Consider the following 19688-nt stretch of genomic DNA (forward strand, 5'->3'; position numbering starts at 1 on the left):
AGAATGTTGGAAATAGTAACTTTCAAGGTGCGACACTTGTAAATGCTATTGCAGGTAATGGCCTCTACCCTTCACTTTATGCGAAATATGTTGCTATTATAAGTACTTTTTTCCCCGTAATAAGTTTGTAATCTTTTTATTTTCCCTCTCTTTCTCTTGTTTCATAAAGAAAAATTTACCCATTTCTAAAATCATTGCTTGTCACTTGAAAGATTCATTTATAATGTGGAAAGTTTAAACTAATTTATCATTTGTATCCCTTCTCTGTGTTTGTTTGTGATAAATTACCAATTCTCTGAAAAGCTTAAACTATTAAGAAAATGTGAATTTAATTATTTAACTATAGCTCTAACACTCTCTCTCATATGTGGGCCTAAATTCCCCCTTCAATAAATGGGGTTCAGAAAGAATAAAGGTACTAGGAAAACACCAAATTTAATCTGCTTGCTTAAGTGCCAATAGGTAACCTGTTGATTTCCTAATCCTTACCATTTTTCAAGAAGCTCTACCACTAGATTTAGCCAGCCATTTTAAGGGGGAGAGATTTTAAATGACAACTTGAAGTCTCAATCAAATTACTTCTTTCTTCTTTAAAAAAATTGGTTAAATGGATAATAAGTAGTCTTAAACCTCTTAAATATTGAAGAAGCCGTTTTAGGTCTTTAAGGTTCAAATAAGACTCATGTCACATTCTTGGAGAATATAAGTGTGTATAGTTTGCAAAATGTACAAATGTAAAATATTAATCACAAAATATGTAATATAATCAAATTGATATGACGCTTGACTATCGACCATCTAACAAGGTAATAGTAATTCCATTGGTTGAGGATGATTGGTTCTTGCTTGACGAAGGTGCTTTTTTTCCCACATAGAAACCCGGCTCTTTGGGTTCTTGTAGTGACCTCTCACTGTGCAACATCATAACCATAAATGACATGTTAGGCCTATCCTCATGATGTTGTTGCAAACATAAGAAACTAATATGGAGGCAACGTTCAAGCTCCGATAAGATGCAAGAGTCCTTTAAGCAAGTATCAATTAGCTCCAAAGTCCTTCCTTCTTTCCATGATTTCCATGCCTAAAACATTTAAATTTTCTTGTCATTGTTTGTATCATAATATGTATAAAAAATAAAAATAAAAAAGATAAGAAAAAAGAGTCAAATCTTTTGAGAACTCACATGTCCAACAAGGTTTAGACTATATTCTGGATGGAAAGACCCTCGATTTTTCTTTCCACATATTATCTCCAACAATAATATTCCAAAACTAAAGACATTGGATTTTACTGAAAATAGGCCATCAATGGCGTATTCGGGTGCCATATAACCACTGTAAGAATGTTAATCTTTGATTAGAAAATTTTTCAATAACAAAACATGTTAGAAATAGGCAAAATTACACTATTGGTCCTTGAATTTTACCTTGTAATAGGAATTGGTCCCTCACGTTTTAAATGTACATTACTAGTCTCTCATGTTTCAAAATGAGCACTGTTAGTCTTTTAGTCAACTACTATTAGTGTTATTGCCTATGCCGGTAACGCAATAGTGATGTGGCATCTTTTTATAGACTTGGACCAACCAAAATACGACAAATCAATTAAAAATTCAAGTCAAATCCATATTTGTAAAAAAAAAAAAAAAATGAAACAATCTCTTTTCTATGCCATTCATCCCTCGCATCTTTCCTTCCTCTATCCCAAATAAATCATAACCTTCTCTCTATCATCAACCTTTGAACCTTCGCCATTCCTAGACCTATGGAGCTCTTTGGACCAAGTAAGAAGGTCTTGTTTGGGTTGAAGAAGGAATTGAGTTTGTTGATTGCGTTAGGAGGTCAAAGTTAGAGCATATCTCAGTGAGGATGTGGTTGGTCTCCTCAATGACTCTATATCTAAACGCATAGGTTCAACCATGGCAAAGGGTGAAAGAGGTGGATATCCATCATGATCTTTGATGGCCATGATCAACGAAGGTTAGGATGTGTGGGTTTGGGTGCAATGGAGGATGATAGAGGAGATGATTGGGAGACTCTATAGACACCGCGTTTCATTTCGGCCTTAACTTGAGAACCCCAACCCTAGTGATGAAGAACTTAACCACTACCAAAATGATTAACATCATATATGAAGCCCAACAACATAGAAGCCTAATTTATGGCCATAAAATACCCAGGTCCTAACCTAAAACTCTTTTTCTATCCCAATTTGAAAATCTGCCGAAAGTGGTGTATGCTAGGAACTGTACGCACCAATTTACCAACATATGCCAATATGGGACAGCAAACCCTGCTTTTTTTCTTTTTTCCATTTTGGTGAGATTTCAAGTTAACAAGCCTAATCAATTGTTTGGTTAGATGTCCCATTGAAACCTTAGAGCATAAAAATTTCTCTAGCAAAATCACTTGAAAAATTGGAATCCATCAATCCAAACCCACTGCCAACCTCCAAAACCAGCCACCACACCCCAATTAAAATCAACACAACCACCACAAAAAAAAACCCATAGCAACAACCAAAAAAAACCACCACCACAAACAACCAACAACTTAAGAAATTCACTTCTTAAAACCCATCCCAAAAACAGAAACAAATCCAAAAAAAACCCTAACTCGCAGATCAAGGAGACATTCGGCGACATGGTGTGATGAGGTGGGTGAGGCAAGGTTGTTGGTGTGGTGATTTGGGACCCGCAAGGTCGTCGGCTTGGCGAGGTGATACTACCGGTGTGGCCAAATGAAGTGGCTGGGTGGAGAGAGAGAGAGGTGTGTGAGATGAGAGAGAGAGAGAGAAAGAAAGGAGAGAGTGATAGAGAAGAGAGAGACCAGTCTAGAGAAGAAAAAAGAAAGAAGAAAGAAAGGAAAGGAGAGGAGAGAGAAAAAAAATTTTAAAAATTTAATTATAGCATTTGTGACTGTACCGCTGTTCACCCCTGCCAAATTATTTGGCATATAGAACACCTCATGTAATAGGTTTTCTGGTGTTGGTGTGCCAAATGCCAAATATTTGGACACACTTAATGATAGTGCTCTTATATGAGCTCTATTTAATCTCAAATTTAGTAACAATATATGATGACCAACTACAACTAGGAAGGCTTGGGGTGTTCCACCTCTTCCCATCATGTACCCTAACTCACGACTTAGTCAAGTAGGTAGACCTTCATGAAGTCATTATTTGGTTCCTTAACCTACAATTAGGCGGCAACTCCATCTCTTTCTTAAAGACGTTTGTGTACTCTTGAGCTAGCGCTGGCTTTGGGTTCAAATCGCTTTAGGTAGATAGAGTATTGCATACCTCGCATTCGCAAGAAGGAATCGACATGGACACAAGTCAAAAAGGAGGTACAACCCATGGCACTCCACAGACTCTAAAGTGAATAGAGAAAGAAAAATAGAGTTCTGTTATTTTTGGTGAGTTGGAGTTTTATAGTTTTATAATTGAATTGGTTGCTTTTTATTGGAGCAACTTAGTTAAAGATGCCACATTATTCTTCAGTTAGCCATATAGGCAATACTACTAACTACGGTTAACAAAATTGACTAACAACACTCATTTTTTAAACTTGAGGGACCAATAACGCTCACTTGAAACTTAAGGTACCAATTGTGCTCACAGGATAAACTTAAGAGATTAATAGTGTAACTTTGCCTAAAGAATACTTACTAAGTTCCAACCACTCTATTTGTATTTCCTTCAGTTTGATCTCCACCAAAGGACCTAGCCATGCCGAAGTCAGAAATTTTTGGGTTCATCTTACTATCAAGTAAAATGTTACTTGCTTTTAGATCTCTATGTATGATCCTCAATCTAGAGTCTTCATGAAGATAGAGAAGCCCACGAGCAATCCCACAAATAATGCTGAAGCGCACAGACCAACTTAAAATATTAGATCTCATTTGATCTGTCAAGTTTCTTGTTTATGTTAATACTAAACTTGAATAATGAAACAAGAAATTGAAATTTCTTTAAAGAAAAACAAAAAAATCGTCATCAAGTTTGGAAAAAATTATAAAGTTTTGAGAAGTTCTAACCAAAAATGAAGGAGTCCAAGCTTCCATTGGGCATGTATTCATAGATTAACATTTCCTCTCCTTCAATGCAATAGCCCAAAAGCCTAACAAGATTTCGATGCTGTAATTTGGCGATTGACATAACTTCATTTTTAAACTCACTCAATCCTTGTCTAGAATTTCTTGAAAGCCTTTTCACAGCAATTTCTTGTCCATCTGCTAGTATACCCTAAAAAATCACATTTGTAAATAGATTATATTGATGATGAATATGATGTGAATTGGTCTATTAGAGCTACCTTATATACGAGTCCAAAGCCACCTTCACCAAGCTTGTTATTGCTTGAAAATTTGTTAGTGGCAATAGCTATGGTAGCTAGGCTGTAAGATGGGAGCTCCAAGTCTTCATTTTGGCCATCAATATTCTGGTCTATCATCCCTTTATTCTTCATTTTCTCTAATAAGAGCAAGATATGTTTCACATTAAACATAAGAAATAGAATATGGCAACTCTAACTGATTAGTTTGGATTGAATGCACGTTAGTCAAGCCTAAACTATAAATTGATCATAAGCCATTTTAACCATCACTAGATGGAAACCTTGCTCTCTTCACTATGGTACTCGAATAATGACAAGAAATAGTTTAAATTACATTTATGATTTTAACATCAAAATTGTAATTACCGTTATCACTTAATAGAAGATGTAAGTCCTCCTCCTTTGGTTGTAGCCAACTCATACAAGTTAGAATTAGATGAGACAATAATGTTAGAGCTTGGTAGGTGTCGTTGAAAAATTGAAAATAAATGACAACGTTTTTAGTCTGTATGTATTTGACATAAGATGACATGAAGGACAATAGGTAGGTATATATAAAGAGGTAGAAGTGCAAGAGGTGAAAATGATGAATTAAAATACAAAGAGTATTATGTGTATATGTGATGGATGAAAAGTCTTGAAACATTGAACCAAAGGATACAAAGAATATATTTTTTAATTAGAAAAGTCTTGAAACATTGAACCAAAGAGTACAAAGAATACAAAGAATTTTTTTTTTTTAATTAGAAGAGTCTTGAAACATTGAACCAAATGAAAAAAAAAGTCAATATTTAAGTTATTCTTATCTCTGATGTGGCACTTGAGAATATTTCAATTCTCTTTACATAGAATGCACCTCTTGGCAGAACCTCATGCTTTCTCACCTAAGATCTCTGCTTTTATTTATAATATATATTAATTGGGAAGTTTAAATCTTTTATTTCAAACCATAAGCAGGGTGTTTCCGCTAAGCAGTTGACACCTTATGCCCTAAAAAGGTCATCATTTTTTACTCTTAAAAATTGTGTTAGTTTGATATAATGTTAGTACTACACACTTTTGCACACATTCAGGTTAATACTGTTTTGGAGCTCCTATTTTAATCCCTACATTTTAAAGTCGTTCTTAATTAGTTTCTATTGTTATCTTAGTAATAGAAATTGTCTATGTGGCACATAGAGTGTAAAGGTGGCACATTAAATGTTGCTAAACACTAATACACACACACACACACACACACACACATATAAAGGTGAAAACATTATTTTGGTTCCTACATTTTGGGGTCACAATCAATTTAGTCTTTACATTTAGGAATGACAACGAATCGAGTTCAGGGCGGGTTTCTTTATAGTTTATACCTAAACCCACCCCATGGGTTGCCCCGTTACTCGAACCCACCCCATATAATAAAGGAGTTTTTTTTAACCCCCAAACCTTCCCTGTCGAGCCCCGCGAGCTCTGTCCCGTCATACCACTTCAGGGCCAATCTAAAGGCCCCTAAACCAAACCAAAAATGAATAAACCAAACCCAAAAATGAATATACACCCAAAAATGAATAAAAATAATTACATCATAAGCTTCATTTTCTTTTATACGGCAAATAAAATAATATTAAACAAATTTTATATCACATTTAAATAATGCCAGCATTTTAAATAAATAAAAAATTAATTTCTTGATTTTAAAGGAGAAAAGAAAAGAAAATTTGAACAATCATAAACCCAAAAAAATCATATTCCACCAAAAAAAAAATCATAATCCCAAAAAAATAAAGAACAGAAGAACCTAAACCCGAAAGAACAACATGAACCCAGAAAAATTAATTTCTTAAATTAAAATTAAAAGGCATAAATGCACTTTTAGTCCCTACATTTTGGGGTCATTTCTATTTTGGTCTCTACATTTTTATTTTACCACTTTTAGTCCCTAAATCAATTAACGCATTCCATTTTGGTCCTTACCGTTACTCACTTAACATAAATTGCTGACGTGGCTAACGACACAATAAAATAATAATTAAAAAATCTATTTTTGCATTAAAAAATTGCTACATCAGCATTTAAATTAAAAAAAATTAATTTATTAATTTTAATTAAATAAACAAAATTAAAAACAAAAAATCACATTAATTGAGATCTAAGAGTGCCTTGAACAAGAGCAACAAGACAAACCCAGATCTAAGAACACAAACCCAGAAATTAAAATTTTAAAAAACAACAACAACAACAACAACAACCATTCAAGATAACGCAGATAAAAAACCACAGATCAAAAGCCAGATTAAGCCCACCTGACACAGATCAAAAACCACACATCAAATCAAATCAAATAAAAAGTCTGTATGATAGTCAAGAAAATGAATAAATCTTTTTTATTCAGCTGAACCAACATTCATCATGTACTTCCAATACCCAAGAATTTTCATTTTTCCATTTCTTTTCATTGTTCTTTGGAACCAAATAAAGCACAACTAGATCAGCACCAAAAAAAAAAAAAAAAAATCATTCTTTTGAAAACCAAATAAACCCCAGCAATTGATTTTCTTTCTAATCATTCTATTTCCCCAGCAAACAAATAGAACACAAGAAACTCAACAAAACTAAAACTTTAGCTAAAAAAGAAGAAACCCAGATCGGAAAGAAAAACCTAAGTTGCAAACCCACCACCACGGGGCCGGATTTGAGCAGAGGAGATTGAAATGTCGCTGGATGTCGTCGGATTTGAGTGGAGGAAAGTGACCAAAACACACACCCATAACAATGGTGGTGACAAACGTGAAATCGGAGACGATGGCTCTAATGGACGAGGAGCGCCTTGGAGGCCGAGATGAACGCCATCATCGACCCCCTCCTCGCGTCCCCCTCCTCCTCCTTCGCCGCAGGATCCAAATCCAGATCCAAGGCTGGGTCGGGTGGCGTGGTGCGGGCCTGAGCGATCCATTTAGGGAGATGGGTCAAAGGTTTGAGTGGGTTTGGAGAGAGAGAGAGAGAGAGAGAGAGAGAGAGAGAGAGAGAGAGAGAGAGAGAGAAATGTGAGAGAGAAAGAGTGATGTTCTGGGTTTGAGTGGCCATGCATTTCTTGAGTTTCTTGAGTTTGAGAGAAAGAGAGTGATGTTTTGAGTTTCTTGAGTTTCTTGTGTACTGTTTCTTGTGTTCTGTTTGAGTGGTCGTGCATTTTTCATTTTTGGGTTTGATGTTTGTATGGAGGGTTTGATTTTTCATGTGATGTTCTGGCTTTACTAGAGATTAAGGGTTGGGTTTGGGTTTGTGTTCTTTGTGTTTTGAATCTTTGAAGGTCTTTGTATTTAGTAGATCTGTGCTTTTCGATTTTGAGTGTTTCATGTTGGCATGTTCTTGATTTTGAGGAAGAACTCATGATGATTGAGAAGAACATTATGTAATTTTTTTAAAATTTAATTTCTTTTTTAAACAATCTGTTTTTAATTTTTTATTTAGTTAAAATAAATAATTTTTTTTAATTTATAAGTTGACGTGGTATTTTTAATATTATTTTATTGGTCACATCATCATTTAATGTGGCAACAGTGGATGCTGTTTGCCATATCAGCAATTTCTGTTAAGTAACGGTAAGGATCAAAATGAAATGCGTTAATTGATTTGGAGACTAAAAGTGGTAAAATGAAAATACAATAACCAAAATAGAAATAACTCCAAAATGTAGGGACCAGAAGTGCATTTACGCCAAATTAAAATTAGAATTGAAGATTTGAGGTCAAAAAGTATCAACTTTGTTGGGTTTGCTGGTATATAACTCATAGCTTCTTGGATTGACTTTGCAAACTGTTGTGATTCAAAAAATAAGAAGGAAAAAAGCAAAATTATCCGAAGAGGAAATCCGAAGAAACGGTAAAAATCGAAGAGAGCACAAAGTCAGATCGTTCAAGTGGGTCCACGAATTTCAGTGGTAATGGTTGATTTTCAAAAAGAAATATTTGCAATCTATGAAAGAAGTAAGATTTTAGGTAAAACCAAAGCAAGAAAATCCAAATCAGAACAAAATACCCACAGCGTGTAGCAGAGTGATGCATCTTTGGCATAACTGAGTTTATTTGCTTAACTTTGTGGACCTGTGCTTTCCCATCTCATAAATTAACAACAACAAAAGGTACGGTTTGACCAATCTGACAGACGGAGGGATTCAAAACATTGCATCAAATGCTTTTCTTCTTCCTAGTTTATGGTTCAATTTGGCGAGCTGGCTTCCAAGGCAAAGGTTTTGTTTTGCTCTAAGTGGGTATGGGTGAACCAAAAGAGAAAAGATGCAGTGAGAGAATAACACAGAACATGTTCTTACAAAGATGATGTTGAGCTTGGATTGCTGGGTTATTTTTGTGTTTAGGAGAGTTGGTGATTGGTAAATATGATTTTTGTGTTTTGGTGTTGGTGTGTTTGGTAACTTTGGTTGCTACAAAAGTGCCAGAAAAGTTGGAACATTTTTACACTTTTTTTTTTTCTTTCTTTAAAATTGAAAAATTAATTAATTAAAATTATTTTTTAAATTTAAATGCTGATGTGGCTTTATTTAAATGTCAAATAAATTTGTTTAATATTATTTTACTTGTCGTGTAAGCTTAAGTGAGCCAAGAGTATAATCCGTTCGCCATGTAAACATATTTTATTAGTAAAATGTAGGGATTAAATTGATTGTGACCCTAAAATATAAGGACTAAAATAATGTTTTCGCTTATAAAAATGCTAGATTCACAAGATATCTTACAAATTTTTTTACAAACTAATAATTGGTAAGTAAAAAAATGGTGTTAGTAGTTATTGACATTAAAAAAATGCCTCATCAACGTTTGATTTGAAAAAAAAAATTTAACACCAAAAATTTTAATTTCTCAATTTTTAAGATAGAAAAAAATTTTAGGAATCCCAAATTTTCTTGTATTTTTTTGAACCCTGACAACCAAACACAATCCTGGACTAGTGACATGTTTGACTTGATCAAAAGCAAATAAGAGCAAACTCAGTTTTTCTACTTCACCATGTTATTTTTTCCAGAGTGGGTCAAAGAAAGTAATATTACCTCTGAAGTTTTTCCTTTTGCAAATGCAGTAGGCAATCAAGAGCACCCCAAAAACTACGGCAATGGCAATGGCAACTGCAACTATCACCTTCATCTTTTTTCCTTTTTTTTGGGTTAAAATCACCTTCATCTTTTGCTTGTCTATACCGTCTTCCTGGTTGACTTTTTTTTTTTGAGGGACTTCCTGGTTGACTTAGCAATAGAAAAGCGAAAATATTTTAGGTGCAGCAGACTTTAATGCCACAAAACCAATGGAAAAAAAGATGGAACGACAAAAATTGATTGGTGGGTTTCAACTAAAATCTCTTAGTAAAATCTCTTACATATGGTCAAAATTCTGTTGTATCTAACAAAAAGAGAGAGGCATTTCAAAATACGAATTAAAGCAACCAAGACAGTAGGCCCATACCTTTCTTTGAAGCAGGCATTCGAATATATACATCCTGCCAATTAGCATCCTGCCAATTAGCATTCTGCCCGCCATCTGCAACCTGTCTAATATCAATTAGATCTCCATACCAGATGGCGCAGCCACTTCCTCCATCTCTAATGTCAGTGTTGGAATAAGCCATACAAGAACAGTTGTTCAAACATTGGACTCTGCATTCGCTAAGATTCATACTTTTGTTCACCCAAGAATACGTGGTATCTGGCAACTTGAGCCCAACAAGTTTAACAAACCCAATTTTATCTTTATCCTTGCAGCTCAATTCCGTAGTGCGTACACATCCCTTAGCCCAGTCGTCTGGGTTCCATGTTTCTGGTGACTTGGGCTTAAATCCTTCTACGCATTGGCAGATAGGTGAGTCACCAATGATACAATTTCCATAAGCACCACATAAATTGTAACTGTCACATTTGTCTTGTGGTACAGAAAAGTACGGGATCCATTTTTTATCTGCTTCGATCCATATGTAGCGCTCGTACACGTAAAAAGTTTGGTTCAAAACTGCTCTTGTGATTACAGACTTTTTAATCGTGTGATACATGAAGTATAGCTCATCCTTGTTGGAGACAAAAGTGAAGTTATAGACTGGGTTGGCCGTTAACCATAGTGCACCACTGAATCTAATGCCATTCCACGGGCCAGTCCGGCCGTATATCTTGGAGCCGTTCTTCACGACTATCTCAGGATAATTATGAAGTACAATCCCACAGCTCAGTTCTCCAGGAGATGGATCATCTGGACTCTTCCATGCAGTTAGGCGCCTTTCCAGACCTGTCCTTAAGTCCCATCCAAGTTTCATCCCTGGTAGCCATGTATCAGAAGGATAGTCAAAGCTTTGCCACAACTAACTTTCTGGGTTTTCTTCATTCCTTTCTCTTAATACTAGATTTCCTGAATCTAAAAGCATAACAACTGGACTCCCTGCCTCTTTTGTGGAATTCGCCGACCAAGCAACAGTCCTATTCTGGCTGAGAAGAACAAGACTACCTGAACTGTTTAACATCAACAAGCCAGACAAGTCTCTAATTGGATTGCCCCGGTTTGCTACCCAAACAACCGTTCTAACTGGGATATTGTTGTACCAAATTCCCAAGTAACGGTTATTGGAATTTCCTGTACTGAAGAACCCCAAGACAAAGCCTCCATCTTTAGAGACCAGTTTTGTGCCCTTACTGTCACTGAGGGATTGGGATTGGATAATGCTGTCAACAGCATTAGAGAACACAAAGTAGAAAAGAAATAAACTGGAACTCAAAAACACAAAAGCAGAGACGTCCATTGCTTTCTGTTCTTGGAGCTCTTAGCAGCCAGCATGTTGATGTTAGACCCATTATAACGAGCAAAGACTAACGTCAACATAGAGGGTCATGCGTGCATTGACTCGAAAATTCTACATTTTGTCGTGAACAATAATTTCCACATTATGTAAATTCTTGTTTGATTATTTTTTGACAAAGGTAAATTCTTGTTTGACTATTTTTTGACAAAAGTAAATTCTTGTTTGAATATTTTGGGAAGCGTTTGTTACGCACATTTTCAGATGTAGAACAGTATGGGTAAGTATACGTGTGGAATTTTAGCTGAGTGGGTTTGGTACAATGCCTCAAGTAAGAGAAATTTTTTATTGAGATTGTAGCATTCTTTGTCCCTGAAGCCACGTGTCACTCATCTTTGTTAGACCAATTAAATACAACCCACTTCAAAAATAAAAGAGGCTTTTACATGAGTTGCTGCTTCGCCATGACTCATATCTCTACATGATCATACCAGTGGATCGACCACTGGTTAATACGAGAACACTTCAAGCTGTTGTGGTCTGGACCGTCTGGTACAGGATTTTTGCAATGGCCAATATATTTAGCCAATCAAATAGTTACAAATTGTTTCAACAATGGAATCACCATAATCTTTTAACAGAATCAACCATTTTGAAAAAAGTTTTTTAAATCATGAGATTCAAATAATCAATTGGGGTGCTCATTTTTAAAAATAGTAAAATTAATGGAAATTTGGTTTGAATAAAAACTTTAAATCCATGAGGGGTCTCTTGAATTTACAATGTGATAGAGTTCTGGAATTTACCAAATAAAAACAACAAATAAAGTATGAAATTTAATTAATCTAAAAACTGAATTTCCCTAGATGCTACAATGCGTTTAAATAGCTAGTAAAAAGAAAACCTAGGACAACTATAAGAAAACGCCCAAAAAACCCAATTCGTGCTAATCACGTAATTAAGTGGCAAAATAGTAATTTTCACCAAAAATAGCAAAATTGAGACAATTTCAAATATTGAAACTTCTGTTTCTAAGGGATGTCCCCAAAACAAACGAGACTATATTTCGAATTTCAAATTAAAAGTAGTAGGGACACAGAAAGTAAAGGCCCAAGCCCACCTAGAGTAATGGTACATTGTCTTTCAAATCAAGCCCAGACAATAGAATTTGTAAGAAAGTGGGTTTCTAACTCAAGTGCAAAGCAAAAATGAGTCCAAGTCTAAGAGTGTTAAATTCAAAGTATCGTGGGAATACTCTTAAGATAATAATCAGGGATAATATCCTCCTCGAACAGTTCCGAGGATCACTTTCCTATAAGTAAGTTTAAGTCTCGTTCTACACAAGGTAATCTTTAGCTCTTTTCTCTAGTTTCTTCTTTTGGGAAGATTATTCATCCTCCTTTTCTAGGGGTTCCTTTCCTTTTATAGTCCCTTTCCTAGCATCATAGCTCTCCATCTATATACTTCAGGTGATTCCTTAGGATACTTGTCCTATCAAGACCCTCTAGAGGTGGTAGAGAGAGTTATTGGCTGTGATATTGTTGTTCATGAGTCATTTTCTCATTAATGCAGCTGATTAGGTTAGTGCAAAGCATTCAATGTGAAGGTGGGAGGTGTCTTCTACTAGAAGCTTCCTCTTTCCACCCTCGCAGGTTTTCTTTCCTCCTGTTGTTGTCCTTCCTCTTATCTCTGGGCTTCACAAGGGATGCCAGTCATCCTTTGGCTTTCTCGCTCTCCTCGGGTAAGTGCAGTCCTTTGAATTTGCCTATCTTACTTCGTTTGGATTGGACAAATTCATCCTCGGATTGGGCTCCTTGGCCCTTGGCTCCCCCACAAAAGTTATTAAGGAAAACAAATATTATGTATTATGTTAATTATATATATATATTTAGAGACTAGTGAAAACTTAATTGTTGCATTTAAACAAATCTCAAGCGGAAACGTTTGGGTGGAGCTCATTTTGAAAAACCTAAAGGGAGTTTGGTTTAATTTATCTTTTTTTTTTTTTTTTGGGACGGAATCCTCTAGATCTTCTCTTTATCAAGGTAAATACGAATGGTAGTGTGGATGATAATCTTGGGTAAGCATTGGTGGCATATTGGATCACGGGATTCACCCTTATCATTTGAGCATCAACAAATACACAAATTGAGTTATGGACCATCAATTATCAAACTTGGTCTCTTCACATAACTTGACAATTGGTTACAAGAGTGTCATATTGGAATTTGGAAATTGATTTTGCCCTAAAATTTATCAATTCTAATGGTGTTTTTCCTCTTATTTAGGCATAGTTAGTTTTGGATTAGCAGGGAGTTGCAAACCAGCCATAGAGTGCAATACCTTAAGGCATGTACCATGGGGTCAACCAATGTGACAACCTTCAATAATTATAGAACTAGACTCTTTCACATACTCTTTTCCCGCAAACACAATATGCCATATAGAATAATTGCGGAAAGGAGTATGGTAAAATTTGTCATCCTAGAATAACTGAAATCATGACTTGTTTTCGAGTATGTAAACATGTGTGCAACAAAGTGTGTAATAAGGAATTAAATTCTATAAGGACTTGGGTTTACACCTCCAATAAGGACATGACATCTGTATATAATATAAAAGTGAAACTTTTGACTTTTTATTGACCACTCATTATTACATCACGTGGCTATATAAATTTGCACCACATATACATTTAAAAACAATGAACAATTGTGTCTTTTCATTTTGCCTGTTAAGTTTCAATATCCACTCACCGTTTTAGATAAGATATATATATTAAAACAAAAAATTATCATTGAGAAGAAAAGTATCGATAAAGTGTAGGAAGAGAATGAGAAATCTGAGTAAAAACTCACAGGTTTCTTGTGTTTTAAAGAAAGATGAAAGAGAAGAAGTTGAGAAGAAGTTACCAAGTAAATATGAACCACTATTTATACCCAAAGGATTATAACCCTTCAATAGACACATTTTTATTCAATATGCACTATTTTGGTCAAAAGGCTCTTTTTCATTCAACAGACACATTTTTAGTAAATAGACACATTTCCATTCAATAGGTACATTTTTTATCAATAAACACATTTTTGGTCAATAAACACCTTTAATATATATCCAATACGAAGGGTTATGATATTTCAATATGCACCTTTTAGCATATCAATATATGAAAGGTTATGACTTTTCAATAAGCACATTTTGGTACATCCAATATAAAGAGTTATGACCCTTCAATAGGCACCTTTTGGTATATCCAATTTGAAGGGTTATAAGCTTTTAATGGGCTCCTTTTGGTATATATATTATAACATATCGTGTATATACTTATATATACAACACAAACTAAACTAAAGATGCAACATTTAGTTTCTTATTCCTTCCCACAAAAAACTAATAAATAAAAAATCATTACTTTTTTCTGCCTAACTAATAAAACTTTGTGTTATTCTTTCAATATCATTTTTTTTTTAATTTCATGTATTTTTTCTTACTACTCCAACTAAATACTAACTATTTTTTTTCCTTGAAAATCATCCAGTAACTATTCATATATATCGCACAAGTTAGCGATTAGTATCATCATATTACGAAAACATAAATACATTTTATCATACATTATAATATCTTAATTAATACCATATTTCAAGTTTTAAGTAAAAGGTTGATGTGGTATTATTAGATTTGATAAGATGTATTGAGTTTTAAGTAAAAGGCTGATGTGGCAATCTATTATTGAATTGTGTAAAATATAAATTTTTTACTCATTCTTACCAAATTCAAACTCGTGCAACACTAATTTTCTTTTTTGAGAGGGGGCAATAAAAACAATTTTGGCAAAGAGGGGAAGATCTCCCTTGGACAAGCCCGGAAAAGCAACACTCATGGTGCGCCAATTGTGTCCTATTTTTCTCTTACTTTTCATTCTCTCTCTCTCTCTCTCTCTCTCTCCCTCTCTACTATTGGGTTCTTTAAATTACAGTATTGGAAGCTTTCACGCTTCAAAAAACTGCTTTTTACATGCCAAAGCTTTGGGATTTTTAGGAGGTTTAGTGGAGCCCACATGGGAAAAACTCAACCAAAAAAATTCTTTATATTACCTTCAGTATTTGGTAGTGGTGTTATTAGCTAACTTTCAAAAGCCAAAATCCACCAAACTTGATATCTTAAGTGGGTTTATGGAACTTTTCCTTTTCGTATAGAAAAAATTCATTTTTGGAGTCAAGATAGCTTTTTTGTGTGAATAAAATGCTAGTGTTATGGTGATTTTACAGCAGGAGCTTACGTGTTTGAATTAGTTTCTATTAGTGAATAACATGAATGACTAAATATTATTTGTATTTAATGTTTGTTGGTTTTTGTCTTTCAATATAAAATTTACAATCTAAAACAAATGAACCTCTCAATTATACATTTCAATGTGAAGGTAGATAAATAGTGCCCATAAAGATGCTTAATAGACCTCCAAGAGCTGGGGATGATCACGAAGATAGTTTAGTTATGTCAAAGAATGTTGGAAACAGTAGCTTTCAAGTTGCGACACTTGTAAATGCCATTGCAGGTAATGGCCTTTACCCTTTGCTTTATGTGAAATATGTTGCTACTATAAGTACTTTTTTCCCTTTAATAAGTTTGTAATCTTTTTTATTTTCCATCTCTTTCTCTTGTTTTCATGTAGAGGAATTTTCTCATTTCTATAATCATTGCTTGTCACCTGAAAGATTCATTTATAATGTGGAAAGTTTAGACTAATTTATCATTCGTACCCCTTTTCTGTGTTTGTTTGTGATAAATTACCAATTCTCCGAAAAACTTAAATTATTAGGAAATTGTGAATTTAATCATTTAACCATAGGTTTAACACTTCCTCTCATATGTGGACCTAAACTCCCCCCTCAATAAGTGAGGCCCAACTTGGGGGATTTTAACATTTTGAATGGGAGGTAGAGTAATTCGAGAGATCGAACTCATGATTTCATGCTTTAATTCCATGATAAATTACCAATTCTCCCAAAAACTTAAACTATCAAGAAATTGTGAATTTAATCATTTAACTATAGTTCTAACAGTTTGATTCCTTTGTTTAAGTAAGTCAGACTCACCAATGAATTATGGCTCAAATGGAATTTCCTTACCTTGTAAGAATGAGTTGGAGAATTTGGTCGTTGCCTTGTGGGTTCATGACCTACCAAGTGTCTCACTTTTACCCCAAAAAAAGTTGTAATTGTCAAAGTACTACCTGAACCCCAACAATTGAAATAGCAAGACATGGGTTATTGTATTCCTAATGCTTGTGTAATGACACTAAGCAGAGCAGATTGCCAAATTTCCATTGTCCATAAAAGTCTATTATATCAGATAAAAATTCAAGTATAGATTATATATACTGAATTTGTATATCTTAGTTCCCCTTCCCATTTCTTTCAAACTTCTCATTGAATTATAGCCTTTGCAAATAGATGTTTGGTTTAGTTGGTTGCACAGATGAATTTCTCTTTTATTTCTTCTGTTTCAGCTGTGAATTTGGTTGCAACCAAGTCAGCAAGGGCTGTAAGTACAGAGAATCTATTGGTGAGAATCTGCTGTGCCTTGTCTGCAATAATTTCCTCTAATTCATGAGCTCTCCCCTCTCTCTTTCTGGTGTTTTCTTCATTATCTTTTTATATTGAGATGCTTAGGAAATTCCATACAATATGAACCAAAAGATTTTTTTTTTTTTTTTTTTTTGATAAATAATATGAACCAGAAGAAAGTCGAAAGGATTTAATGAATTTTCCTTTGCCTTGATTTCTGGGAAGCATGTCATGTCAGTTTACTTACCCCTTTGAAATTTCTCACCACGTATTTATTAATTTGATAGCCCTTGAATATTTTCTGCTAAATGACATAATAAGAAACATAGGATAAGTGCACACATCACTCTTTAGTGTTCTCTGCCACTTTAGTTTAGGGTTGATTTTGGCCTCAAGTTGTTATGAGCCAAGTTTAACCTCCATTGCTTCTTGTGGGGACCTCCTAATAGTAGTCGGTGGGCTTGCCCTTGCACTGCATTCATACATTTTATACATGGTTTCATGTGTGACTTGCCAAATTATTTCTTCTTGGTGACTAATATGTATTAACATTTTGTGAATTTCTCACTCTGCTTAATTTCCAACTTTTCATTTTATGCCAACCTATCCAATTACAATTTCAATGTTTGAAAATTCATGTCTCAAATGGTTAAATACTGGACTGCATGTTATGTAGATTGTGCTATCTTACTAAGTCTGCATTTAAGTTATGCTTCTTGTAAACGATATCAGGAACTAGAAATATTTTTCATAATTTTAGGAAGGAACTACTTCTGTTTATAATTTGGTTGATGGAGGTCTGGGAGATTGGTTTGGAGGCTTTCTCTTTTCAACTGGACAACAGGCTAATGAGGCTGTCCAAGACCAGTTATCAGCTCTCAGTTTCACTAGGTTCAGTCCTTCACTTTTCCTTCATGTTTGATTTTTTTTAATTTTTTGATTTTAAAGATTTTACTAAGCATTCTGAATTTTCTTTCATTTGCTACTTAATTGTTGTCACAGTTTGGCAGTTATCTTTGGGGCAGGGCTTGTAACCAGCCTTTCTCCTTGTACACTAAGTGTCTTGCCACTTACCCTTGGTTAAATTGGTGAGCATTTAATAATGCAGATCTCGTGGCAATTTTTTCTTTGAATGGTGCATAGTCATAAGTTTGCATCTTCTAATATTTTATGTTGATTTCTGGATTGGTTGAAATGAAACAGGAGCATTTGGTTCTAGAAAAAGTAGAGCTGAGGTATGGCTTGCTAAATGAGTTACCTTGATTCACATTTTTCCTTATATTACTTTGTTACCCTAGTTGTGTGTTGTGTAGAATCTTTGGATCATTGCTGAAATATTGAAATTAGCTAAGAAATATGATGACAAGTTATGCCTGTTAGGTTAATTCTGGTTATTTTCACCAACACCTAGAATTAACAAATGACCAAACGTAGATAAATATTTCTTTTTCTAGTTGATTAGACAGCCAAGTATATTGTTGGTTTCTTAGTTGTTATTGATGGAAAGGATGAAAAGAAACTGTTGAGAATGAAAACATTTATATATCAGCACTTTACGAGTAAATCTTGATCAGAGACCTCAATTTAATTGTCATTAGCAATTTTTTTAATATCTTTTGAGAACACTGATTAATCTTCTAGTTAATCAAGCTTTTTAAGCAAGATAACATGTCTTCTAATACTTATGTTTCTTTATATTAAATGCCAAGAATCTTATAGTTCAATTGGCACTTCCTGATGTTTCCAACGAAGACATCTAGGGTTCAAATCCCCCACCACCATTGTAACTATCAAAAAAAAATTCTTTATATTAAAATTTTCCTGTTCTCTTTTATTTACATTTATTACAATTGATCTTTTTTACCTACCTATGTGATTGCAACTCTATTGCATTTCATCTGATCATTTGGCCCCCCCCCCCCCCCCCTCCTCACAACCACTCTAGCATTCCTAGGCATAGCAGCCTCATTTGCTGGAAAGGCATATGGACAGATAGGGCAGGGATTACCTTTGGCAGCCTCTGGTTTAGCTGTTCTTATGGGTCTAAATCTCCTTGAGGTATTGATTCGTGTTTTTATAGTATTTGGAGTCTTGCTGCCTCATAATATTTGCTAGCTTAACTTGATTACTTGTGGAACCACTTTAGTCTTTGAAAAGGCATTTGTAGGTATTTTATATAGTATTATTATTTTGTGTATATAAATTTTTAGTGAAGTGATCAAGTTTAGGAAATAATCCTTCAAAATGGCTTCAATGTTTTTGAGATGTGATAACGGATTATGATAGTTTAACCTCTTAGAAGACTTTGTTTGACTCAGCTCTTTCCTGACACTACCTTTTTCTTTTTTTGTGCTCATCCTATGTCTAATTTTGCAGATAATTGAATTACATCTCCCCTCGCTTTTTAACAATTTTGATCCCCGTGCTGCAGCTGCTAACTTCCCAACAAGTAATCGGCCTTTAACTCTCCCCTAGTTATTCAAGTAATTGCTAAATGTCTAAATACTCTTACAAGTTTCAAAGTTGAATAAATTTGACATGTTAGGTGTGCAAGCATATCTAAGGTACTTTGAAATTCGTTATTCTATAATTTTCTTTAAAGCTTTGATCCTTCAGACTGTAGATATACTATGGTGGTCTTGCATGGTCAGTATTTGTTCTCTCTCTCTCTCTCTCTCTCTCTCTCTCTCTCTCACACACACACACACACACACACACACATTGAGGAAGCCAGTGATTAGTCCTTAAGCGTCCTTTTTGCATATTTGCCATATTGCTATGTGTTTAGCGTAACTGAACTAAGATTCATTAGCTCATAGACTAGTGATAAGAGTTATGAGTCTAAGCGCTGCTTCGGTATTGCTTAGGAAGACCAACTTTCAAGCTGATGCTAGTGGATGGGGTTACTAGAGGTCTTTTTACTCCTTGGAAGAACCTCTTGATTTGGTGGAGATTCTTAAGTTCATTTTGATTCTCTCGAGAACCTCTTATGTTACTCGAGGCAA

General features: G+C 34.6%; 1 protein-coding gene and 1 pseudogene across 1 annotated transcript; one reads left to right on the plus strand and one right to left on the minus strand.

Moving 5' to 3' along the window:
• Nucleotides 1-787: 787 nt before the first annotated feature.
• LOC142641768 (G-type lectin S-receptor-like serine/threonine-protein kinase At4g27290) lies at nucleotides 788-11116 on the minus strand (annotated as a pseudogene).
• Nucleotides 11117-15559: 4443 nt separating this feature from the next.
• LOC142639550 (cytochrome c-type biogenesis ccda-like chloroplastic protein) lies at nucleotides 15560-19158 on the plus strand. Its single transcript, XM_075813709.1, has 6 exons — nucleotides 15560-15671; nucleotides 16626-16681; nucleotides 17444-17574; nucleotides 17686-17762; nucleotides 17887-17918; nucleotides 19060-19158. Exons 1-6 carry the CDS (start codon nucleotides 15560-15562, stop codon nucleotides 19156-19158), a joined length of 507 nt encoding a protein of 168 aa, XP_075669824.1.
• The last annotated feature ends 530 nt before the right edge of the window (nucleotides 19159-19688 follow it).

This window comes from Castanea sativa, chromosome 6 (genome assembly GCF_040712315.1).
Source record: "Castanea sativa cultivar Marrone di Chiusa Pesio chromosome 6, ASM4071231v1".
Lineage (NCBI taxonomy): Eukaryota > Viridiplantae > Streptophyta > Magnoliopsida > Fagales > Fagaceae > Castanea > Castanea sativa.